At 45.6% G+C, this 11,581-nt stretch overlaps 1 protein-coding gene across 1 annotated transcript; it reads right to left on the minus strand.

The window, feature by feature from the left end:
- Positions 1–3,865: 3,865 nt before the first annotated feature.
- Positions 3,866–9,934, minus strand: CREG1 (cellular repressor of E1A stimulated genes 1). Its single transcript, XM_077156872.1, has 3 exons — positions 9,578–9,934; positions 5,160–5,279; positions 3,866–4,054 (listed from the first exon to the last, which is right to left on the minus strand). Exons 1-3 carry the CDS (start codon positions 9,929–9,931, stop codon positions 3,866–3,868), a joined length of 663 nt encoding a protein of 220 aa, XP_077012987.1. The 5' UTR covers positions 9,932–9,934.
- Between the last annotated feature and the right edge of the window lie 1,647 nt (positions 9,935–11,581).

Consider the following 11,581-nt stretch of genomic DNA (forward strand, 5'->3'; position numbering starts at 1 on the left):
AGGATAATTAGATATAAATGGACCTGAGGAGGGAGCTTTGTGTTTCATTGTTGTCTGTCTTTGGCAAGATTTATCCAGGCACCGTGTGACAGGGGCCAACCCCTGGGCGCCAGGCTCAGGCTCTTGCCCAAGGCAGCTGAGGGTGGGTGATGCTTCCAGGAATAAAGAACACACACTCGGGTACTGTCAAATGCCAATGGGCAATCTTAATCTGGTACTGACTCCTGTCCAAGGAGCAGTGTTGGAGAAATCATTGGAATTGAGGGAACCAAAATCTCTAATCACAATGAAAGATTTCTCTAAGAAAATGGCTTTGAAATACTTAAAAAAAAAAAAAATACTAGCAATTACGTCCTCCAAGAAATCAGTAACAGTGCAGCTCTATCTGTAAACAAGCAAGCAAGCAAGCAAACCAGCATGTGGAAGGAACGTGGCTAATCTTCTGGAAAACTTTCAATACAGAAACTTCAAGCCCTTTAAATCCGTAAGAGCCATCTTAAGAAACTTCACAGGTGGTTAAATTTGCCATATCTGCTTCACCTAGAAAGGGGAAGAGAAAGGAAGAAGAATCACTTCATTAAAAGGAGTCGACAGAACTTAAAAGTTAATTTATTCTAGGGAAGAAATTTCTTATCTAAAAGTTTAAGATTTTGAGCTAATTTTAGCTACTTTGGTGACCTGAAGAGCCACCTGAGTTTGTTAAAATGCAGATTCCTGGGCGGGCCACGGTGGCTCAGCAGGCAAAGTTCTCTCCTGTCATCCCAGAGACCCGAGTTCGATTCCCAGTGCCTGCCCATGCAAAAAATAAAAAAGCAGATTCCTGAGCCCCAACTGCAGCAGGCTTAGAATGGGGCCCAGGAACCTTCCTTCTTGCAGGCACAGCTCCCCTGTGAGCCAGAGAGCCTGCGACCTCACACTTCGTAAAGGCTGCATGGGGAGAGCACTCGCCAGGACTCGCTGGGGCTATTGAGGTTCATGTCATCAAAAACAACATCTCATGGTTTAAAAAACAAAAACAGTTGTGAACAGAAGGGGTCCTGAAAAGGAGCACAAGGAGCAGTGACCAGCCAGTGCCTACAGACCCCAAGCCTGCTGGCGTGGGGTGGTGGGGGGTGGGGTGGCCTTATCCCACGTTCCCTCTGCAGCTTCCCCCGGACCCATCAGAAATCTACTTCCAGATTCCCCAGGGTGGGCACTGGGCATGTCTAATCCAGGAGCTTCCATCATCGCTGGCTTTGCCAGGGAATAGCCAGACCTGGATTCACCACAGGAGATAAAATGCGGCCAAGCACAAAACATCTGCTCCCCAGACTTGGCAGTGAGAAGAGGTGGATGTTTATACTTAGGAGAACTGCTTAGTCCAGGATGGCAGCCAATATTGTATGTTAAACAAAATCTTGCGGAGTTTTTTGATATGCACATCTGCACAGGGAGTCCTGACCCAGCATTCCAGCGAGGCCCGCTGTGTTCAGTGAGCCCCGGATCGGCAGCTGCTTTCTGTCAAGACTCCATCTGCGTGAGACAGAATGCAGATGCAGACGGGGTTGCCATTTCTGGAGAAGAGACAGCCTCCTAACCGAAGTGGGCAAACCAGCTAGGTGGCCGTCCACTTGGAGCACCTCCAGAATGCTTATAAGGCCCCTGTGAGGGGTTCCCCAAGAAGTGCGGGCCCTCAGCTTTCACAGCTATTACTGTCCTCTTCCTCGGCTATTCAAACTTCTGGTGGAAGCTGGGGTGGTGGGATGGGCAATTAACAGTCAGAGGCACCTGCTCACGTGGGCCAGCCTGAAGGCACCGCCCGTCCCTATGGCTCTGGGCAATGACCTTGGAAAGGGTCATACCCTGAACCAGCCTGGGGTCTGCCTCTCAGGACAAGGAGAAAATATTCTCTTATTTCAGAGCTGCAGAAAAGTGCTTTCTTGTGCATAATAAAGCAAGAACTGAGAAGGCCCTCAAAACTATCTAATTTATTCACTTATTCAGGGTGAGACTGTGCAAAAACACATAATTGTATTTGTTATTAGAGCAAACCCTGCCCTCTGTGCAGAGATAACTATCCTTCAGAGGTTAGGTCTTTTGAAAGCGACCTTTAACTGGAAGAGAGGGCCCTGAGAGTCCTCAATAATTTGCTCCTGGGAGAATAATGCTGCAATTGCTATCTCTACATTCCCAGGGGGCAGATGGCTCCGCCACTCCAGGAGGGGATCACAGCCGCCCCCTTCCCCTGCATGCATGGCAGTGAAATGAATGCCAGGATTCCTGGATTTATTCAAATCAAGAATTTGAGAGCGTTGTCTCATTTAAACCGCCAGCCTGACAATCAGCTAGTGCTAACTAAACAGGCCTGCTTTGAGCCACACACTGTCCTAAGCCCTGTTTGGGACTTAAAAAAAAAGACATTCTAATTTTTTTCTTTTGCATGGGCAAGCACCGGGAATCAAACCTGGGTCTCCAGCATGGCAGGTGAGCATTCTACCTGCTGAGCCACTGTGGCCCACCCTAAAAGAAGACATTCTAATCTGAGCTTTGCTGCCAAAAAATTTACAATTATGTGGAGAGTCATTAGTTCAATATGGAACTGTTCTACCATAGAATAAGACACAGAACAAACAAATGCTAAGAATTAAAGCCCCCAAATGATGACAACCCACAAACATAACTTAGGACCTTTACCATCAATTCCCCTAACAGCATAAATTAAGTGCTGTGAATTAAGCGGGACTGAGAGCCTGGCCAGCCGCAGTGGAGGTAATGCAGTGTAGCGTCATGCTTAATAGCCATGGCCGGAGCTAGGATGCCAGGCTGTGACCTTAGGCAAGTCTCTCCCTTCTGATGGATGCGTACCTCTCCATTTACAGAAAAGGCAGAACAACCGTCTCTGCCTTCGCAGGGTTTGGTGGGAATTAAACAAGTTGATCCACGTCAACTAACCAGTACAGCTCCTGCTTTTGCTGTGGTTATCGTTACCACCTTCCCTCCACCTGGGAAAAGCACCAGTCCCATGTGCCTTCATTCGAACCCTGGACTAGTTCCAAAGAATCTGACGCTAAACCTTCCTTCTTGTCCTTTTTCCATCTTCAGACCGTGTTCCCCTTTCCTCTCTCCCATGGGCACTTCCGGCTCGCCCCTCTGCCTGACTGCCCGCTGCCTGGTGGGATCAGCTGGACTCCCCCAGGCACCCACTGTCCTGGCGGCGACGGGTCACTTGCTCAGACCTGGATGTTGACCATTCACAGTCCAGAAGCTCCGAGCCCAGGTCCAATTCTCATGAGTCAGTGTACTGTGGGTCATAACCGGACTCTGCCCAGAGAGTAAGAAACTGCCTGAAAGCCGAGGGTCCCGACGTGGGTAGAGCTCAGGGGGCCCGTGAACTTGAATGGAAATTTGTTTTCCATTTTCATTAAGCTCTACTAAAATTTTATCACTTCTTTAGATGAATGCAGGCAATAAACCATATTGCGTCAGTGCATCTATGACTCTCACCAACATAAATACAGAAATCACAGATACTCTCATATCATATTACAGCTGTTGAAGATATCTTAAAGTATTTTTTTATGGTCCTCACTACTTCGAAAGCACAGTGAAATCTGAGACTCACTGCTAGATTTTTTTTATTGAATGAAGCAAGCACATTACCACGTCACACATTTAAAAAATCTATTTTTATAAATACAGTTCAATGTGGTAGGTCTCCTATGTAAGTGCATGTACTTTACACATCTAAAATGCTATTCTGAGAAGAGGTCACAGGCTTTTCTGGTCTGTCAAGGGGGTCCAGGAAAAGGTTAAGATCCCCTACCTTAGAGGTGAAGCACAACTCAGAAGGGCTACATTATCAGAAAAGGAAACGATGTGCAAGTACTTACTGAAAAGTAACATTATAATATTCTTCAGGTGTCACTATTTTTGCTCCACCAAAGTAGTCCAGGACCCAGATGTTGGTTATATCCAATTTAGCAAAGAACCAGTTATGGCTGGAAGGCCACGTTTTCATCTCAGGGTGTCGAGTGAATAATGAATTCTTTGCAAACTCCATTTCTGTTTCATTTACCTAAAGGACATATGTGAAATAAACGTATTTATGGTGGTGACATTGTATTTTCTCATTTGTTAGGAATGTGTGTTTCCGCATTCTACAAGTCCTAAGAGTTTATTTAGGCGCAGTTCCTAATTTTAAACTTAAGGAACTAAGGGAAAGAGAAAATAAAGGAAGTTTGAAGAAAAGCAGATAAAAGATAAAGATTTCAAATGTTGGTGATAATAGGTCTAACGAACCGGGAAACCATCCTGAGTACCAATGTCATTGCAAAACAATTTTGAGCTATCAGAGTAACTGGCTCAATGCAGTGTAATAAATTGTCACTGGAGCCTGTGGCCTATGCCTTGAGCACATTTACTCCATCACAGGAGCGTTTCATGTGTAGCTGTTGAGCCTTTGATGAGCATATGCAAAGGATAAAGACCTTAAGAAGAAGCACAATGGAACCCAGGAGTATCTCCAGCTTCTTTCTCTTGCCAGTGAAGGACACTCAAATGCTGAGAGATGGCTGCACAGAATTTCCAGACCGTAAGTGAAAGTCATCTGAGATATTCATGAGTGGCAAGGTCAGAAAGCAAGTGCCGGCTCAGCAATCAGACCAGTGCTGCTGACGCCTTGCCTGCCGCCCTCCCCACAATTTTAACCTTTTTCCCCCAGCACTTACCCAGAACTGTCTGAATTCAGTCCCACTACTTAACAACAGGCACTCCACTTGTTGGCCTACTTAGTACTCTCTCTGCTCTAAGCCACTGTTAAAATATGGAGACAAGGAGCCCAGAGAAGGGCAACATGGTACAAGGTAAGGCATGGCTGAGGAGGTGAGCTTTGGTTGAGCAGATGTTTCTCAGCAAGAGGAATTTTAAATAAGAGATCTGTAGTTGTCACTGTAGTTTCTGGCTTCAGAAAATAGCTCATTTTCTTCATAAAAGCTTATTGAACACATATATGGAAAAAAACCTTTAGTTTTCAAGGGATGAGTGTACATATCATAACATATTCTAGCATTATACCTCAAACACATCAATTTTATTCTGTTCTCAAAAGATACCTTTCTTCATTGTTAATAAGATGATGCTCTTTTCAAACCCATCCTTGTTTGTATAGGCTAAATATTTACCGTGGTAACAGTTCCTGAGAGTATTGTATGAGCACAAAGGGGACTCTGGGGATCAAATCCATGTTTCCTGCAGAAGTCAGTCTGTGCCAGAGACATTGTCAGCGTAGCATTTGGATTCTCCTGTAGAGAGAAAACGGAGACCCTCTCATGTGAAATATGGTCTCTGGAGAGCTAATAAACTTCACAAGTTGCATACATAATGTCCCGCATCATCATTCTTCCATGAAACAACAACTTGTACAAAAGTCACTTTCCACTCAGGGGAAAAATATTAGTTGGATAAAAGATTGAGTTTTTCTATGAATACTGAGCCCCTCCCCAAGAAAAAAGTTTTCATATTTATAAACTGATTCCAGTAGGAATCAATACTCTTTTTCTTAAACTCTGAATTTTTTCTGTTTTCATCAAAGGGATTTTTTTCCATTTTTTCCATTTTCTTCAAAGTGACCATCCCAACTCAATTTTTCTTGAATTTCCACAGCCTTCACTGATAGACCTAAACGGTTAAACTCTAGCATGACACTAGTGGATGGAAATACCACAATTGCTCAATTAGCTGATTATAAATTTAAATAAGAAAAGTAGCTGAATCATGCTGCTTGGTTATCTTATGCTAGCAGAAATTGTCATGTGATTTCAAAACTGGAGAAGCTGCTCATTCCTAAACTAGTGACCAGAGAAGAATTCTATCTCAGATTCAAAAAGGGACAAGCAAAATCCCTAATTCCTTCTATTCAGAAACCAGCTTCATAAGAGGCATTGTTGACAGATTATAGCAAAATTCACACATTGTGTTTCAGACAATTGAGCTCCTTAATCACTAAACTCTTGTGTGAACTTTGCTTTTTCACAGCTACCCATCAAAACTGTGCTAGTCACAAAGAGATTTTGAAATCCTTTAGTCAAATAATTGCTGTCTATAAACTATTACACAAGGCATTATAGGAAACAAACAAACAAAAAAGTCTAAGGCTTTCCTTTCTGTGAGCTTATAATCTGGTTGGAAAGTCAGACATAAACAAAACTTTAAATAATGTAAAGCAATGATAGAGATGGGCTCAAAAGGCAATACATAATTAATTGCCAAATGAATGATACAGAGTCATTCAAAGTTCAGTGTAAAAGGAGAAAAACATAGGTGGTGAGATCTAGAAAATATAAGGAACTTTATGAGCTAGTCAGCATTATAATAAAAGAGAGAAAACATAGTAAAGGAAAACAGTGACTGCCAAAACGCAGAAGTGGGAAAATATAAGACACGATTGGGAGTTGGGGGAAGCTCAATTAACACAAAAGAGAAGCTTTCAGAAGGAAAGGGGAGAAAGGAATGCGGAAGCTGAACCCAAGCTAAGGAGTCTAGACTGTAGCATTTGTCAGTGATTTCTCAGGCCACCTGCCCAGAGAGCTTGTTAAAGCACTGGTTCCCGCCTGCAGTAAAGAGACATCCCAGGTGATTATGCAACTATAGGCAGCTGATGTGGTTAAAGGTTCCTGAGCAGAGAGCAACGCTGTGAGTGTACTCTATTAACCTAAATCTTGTGGGTGTGCTGGGAAGGAGCAGACAGGGAGATGATGTTTAAGAGATCTTCTAGTACTTTTAGTTATGAAGTTTGAAGGACTATGGAGAAGAAGGTGGGAATGAAGAAGGGATTGGGATGGTAACAAAGAAAGCAAAAGAAAAACTGGCAGGACTTGGGAACTGAGGGATTTGGAGGAGGCAAGAATTCCAATTGTGTTTCCTGAGAAAACAATAATTCTACAAACAAATGCAGAAGATCAAGAGGAGCTGATTTGAGGAAGATGAAGGATTGGTCTTAAACACTGAATTAAAGGAGGTAAAAATGACCAGCAAGAAGGCACAACTTGTGAATATAATTAACTGCACTGAACTGTATATCTGAAAAGAGAGAAAAAGGGGCATTTTAGTTGCATGTAAGTTACCACAAGGGGAAAAAAGGAAGACCATAGAATTGCACAACACAGAGAAAACCCTAATGTAAACAGTGAGCCAAAGTTAATAGCATAATTATAATAATATTGTTTCATTAAGTATAACAAAAGTACAACACTAATGCAAAATGTTAACAAAAGGGAAAACTGCGTGCAAGAGGAGGCTATATTGGAACTCTGCTTTCTGCATGATTTTCCCGTAAAACTACAACGGATCGCATTTTAAAAATGAACATCCAGCAATTAGAAATAGAGAACTTGGAAGAGAACCAAAAATGGACACAAATTTGAAGGTGAATTTTAATAACTGGGAACAAAATGATGAGTGGGCATGTACTCTTTCCAAGCCCATTCCAATAGAACTGTGGGATAAGAAATGGATTTAGGGGAACACTCACTTCTAGTGGGTCAGAGAAGCAGCAGAAGTGACTAAAAGAAAGAAAAAAGTAACGAGTCATATCACAACGCCAATGAAGAGGGTCAAGAAGAAAAGGAGTCCAGTAGTGAAAGGGCTTACACAGCCTCTATGGAGGCCTTGGGACAAAGACTGCAGGTGTCTCACTGGCTCTGCAGCCCAACCTTAACCCTGTGGCAACATCTTCCTGCAAACATTTACTATACAAAAATGCCACAAAGGAAAAACAATATAAAAGAAGCATCCTGGTGGCAACTACATTTGCCCCTTACAATCCACCTCTGAGTCACAGAAGACAGGCATTTTACACATAAGAAGTGGCCTCAAACCTGGGTCTTCTTACTCCTTCCAAATTATTTTACCCGTCAGAGAGAAGTTATGAAGCAACTCCTGGAGAAGTCAGAGAAATGCAGGAAGGAGGAAAAGCTGACAGCATAAACCAACTGGTAATTCTGATGCTGTCATTTTTTTTTTCATTGCCATCATGAAAACCGGAAATCCTGCATAGGTTTCTCTGTGAATCACTCCTCACCACTATCTCTGGAGATGCCAGAGCCAGTGTCCTGACCAACAGGTGGGTCCTTGCACCTCTGAGTCAAGTTTCCTCATTCTTATAATGGGATAACACCAGCACTTCCCTTGTCACCTCACAAGTTTGACTATGACCACATATAGCAGTGGTTCTCAATCCCCAGCCCCATTAGCATCATCTTTTGGAAGATTCTGGAGTGAGAAGGGATTGTTGTTGTCTTTAAGTAAAACATTTTTAATAAAATGCCTTGGCGTCATATTCAAGAACGTCTTCCCACATGACTGTGATGTGCAGCCAGGGGGGACAGCCACTGGTGGGTGGAATGAGTCTGCTCTGAGCAAATGCCTAAAGGAGTAGGCTGGCAACAGGAAAACGGGGGACTGGAGGGCATGGGACTTGGCTCATGCCGGAAGCTGCTTCTCAGTTTCTGTGAGATCTCTCCATTTTTCAAGAGAAGTTAGAAATTTAGATTAAGTAATAACAACTTTTAATTGTTGGTAACTAATTTTAAATGTATTAAAAACAAAACAGAACTCTGTATGGGCCACAGAACAGTGATCTGTAGGGCATATTCAGCACATGGTCTGTGATCTGTAATCTGAAGGCAGATGGGCCTGGCTTAAACTGGTTTGGCCGCTTGCTTTGGGCAAAGATACCTAACCTAGCTAAGCCTCAAGTTCTCGCTCTTCAGAATGGAGATAATACCTACCTCAAAGAGTTATTAAAAGGCAATGGAAAGTGAAGGTCAACCTGGCACACAGTGGGTGCTTAATCAAATATCAATTTCTTTCATTTTATCTTTATAACAATGTTGATATTTCCCCAGATGATCTCAAATCTGGGATCTTTGTCAATAAAACCCTCCACCAAATCAGGCTCCATTTCCAGGACTCCATATGACCTCAGCCTCTCCCCGGCCCCAGAAAGCCAGCAAAGTGTAGGGCTGAGAAGGAAGACCTCTAAAAGGAGCCACTCTGCAAAAGAAGGTCTAAAGAGTCTAATAAACCACTATGTTGTATATTAGCTTCTGGCTACTGAAGGGGAAATCTTTTAATTCAAATGGAGGAAAAAGAAAGGCTCCGAATGGAAAGTACTCAACTACCTAACAATCTCCATACCCTGTAAAACCTTTAATAGGAAAAGCCCAGTCAATCCAGACTTCGTGCCCCAAGACGGGCAGGACTCGTAACGACTAGGGGGACAGAAGTCCTCCCGGTGCTGGCAAAGAACTCACAAGCGCGTCGCCCAGGAGAGGGGGCGTGTGTGCAATTCCTGGTCCTCAGTTGTGCAATAACTTGGACGCCGCAAGTACCTGCCCACCTGCGACCTGGCCAGTGCAGGGTAGAAGGAGCAATCTAGACCGGGTTTAATTAAATGCTCGTCTCTACGAGCCGCGCTCTCCTTGCTTTGGACGAGGGGCGGAAGGCTGGCTCTTTGGGCAGCACGGGCACCGGCGCCCACGAGCTCCGCGGTGCCCGACTCCTGCCGAGGCCGGGGAGCCGCACGGCCCGTCCCGCTCACCTGCAGGTCAGCCACGGAGAGCTGCAGCGGGCTCAGGTAGAAGTAGGGCACGCCGGTGCCCGCGCCCGGGGGCCCGTCGCTGAGCGAGAAGACGTTGGCGAAGGGCCGGCCGCGCACCGCCGGCACCGTGGAGACGGTGCCCAGCGCGCCCCAGTCGCAGACGTGCGTCACGAAGCGGGCCACGCGCGCCGCGTCCTCGCGGGGCGGCAGCGGCGGCACCCGAGCGGCCGCGTCCCAGTCCCCGTGGTCCTGGCCGCCCCGACCCCGGGCCGGCGGCGCCAACAGTGCCAACCCCGCCAGCGCCAGAAGCGGGGCGAGGAGGGCGCGCGCGGACCCGCGGGCACAGCCGGCCATGGCAGCGACTCCGGCGGGAGAGTCCGGGGTCCGGGGACCTGGCGCGCCCTGGCCCCGCCCCTCCCGAGAAGGGCCAATCAGAGGGGGGCAGGGTGGAGGGGGCGGGATCCTTCAGGCTGCCCAGCGAAGATCAGATGTGTCAACCACTTTCTATCCATAGCGCCACCCCGCGGTTCTTTAAGAATGCGAATTTGGCCTAATTGGGATGTTTGTTTTGTTTGATGGGAAAACGGAAGCTTAGAAAAAATAAGCAACTTATCTAAGTTATACAGCTAGAAAATGGCAGAACCTAAGTGATCCTGACTCTTTACACACACACACACCTTCTCTTACCGCCTTTGGATATCCGGCATTAAATCTGGGTACCTGGCTGCATTTTCTTCATAGGTGCCCCTTTGCTGTTTATTTCACCCTCAGCTGCCCTCCTTCCTTAAGGCACTGGGTAGGGAGGGATGGGGCCACACAGACAAACAAGGGCCCACTTAGTAGAGGGCAGAGCCCCCGAGCTGAAAAACTTACAATTACTTCTGGCCCGGGAGTCCCAGATGGAGTCACTGAGGTATTGCTAGTCTCCTTTCGGTTTCTCAGGCATGAATTCGAACTCACCCAAACCAGTCTTAGGCTTGTTAACTCTTCAGGCTTGGGGTCAGTGGTTTTTAGCAATTTATTTTCTAGCTGACCCTCCTCACGCCGGACATGGCATTTCCTTTTGCTCTTAAGATGATTTCTTCCACTCTTTCATGGGTGCCTCTTGATTCTCATCTTCTGGGAACTGGTAAATAAGCTTGTACCACCTGGCCTACATCCTTTAACATGTTAAGCTTTGGTCACATTTCCACAGTGAGCCGTAAGCTTTGTAAGCCTGGTCTCACATCTCCACTTTAACCAGTGGTCCAAAGGCTGCCTGGGGCTGCTGGGACAGGAGTGTGTGGGTTGTGGATCTCCTCTGGTTGAGCCCCGGCTCTCTGAGGCTGTGTTCACAGAGGTGAAATAATTTCCCTCAGCTGCTGTGGGCCAGGCATGTGAGCAGGTGTGGGCAATGGGCGTGTGAGCAAAAGCCCCGCCTCCACTTCTTATCTCAAACCCAGCCCGTCTATATTCAGCAGCGAGGATTCTCAGGCTACTCGATCCGAACTCGTTTATCAGTAGCAAGACCACCGACTCTGAATAGGGGTCTTCAGTTCCCTCTGGTGGCCAAAGGATGTTACAACAAGCTGGTTTCCATTTGCGGTAAGAGGAGTGCGAACATGCCTCACTCCAGTTGTTTGCTTTTTAACAACCAAATTTGGAAGGGCTTGAAGCTAGATGGAAAAGTAGACAGGAGATATTTTAGACGAGGAAAATCAGGTTCCTCATTTCAAAACAAAATACAAATAATTTGCATGCCATTTACAAATATCTCACCCTTAAGCTGTTAGAGAAAAAGCATGTATAATTTCAAATTTAGGGTTCTAATCTCAGCTCTGCCGCTATTGAGTCATGTGACTGCGAGCCACTCATCTACCTTTTTTGGGCCTCAGTATTCTCATCTAAAATGAGGTTAGATGCTGTAACCTCCAGACGGGTCCCTGGGCAAGATACGTCCTCCAGAATGTCAGCTAGTTCCATCTCCCTACCCCATGTTAGTGACAGCCCTTCCAACCTGAAAAA

The sequence above is a fragment of the Tamandua tetradactyla genome, chromosome 4 (genome assembly GCF_023851605.1).
Source record: "Tamandua tetradactyla isolate mTamTet1 chromosome 4, mTamTet1.pri, whole genome shotgun sequence".
Lineage (NCBI taxonomy): Eukaryota > Metazoa > Chordata > Mammalia > Pilosa > Myrmecophagidae > Tamandua > Tamandua tetradactyla.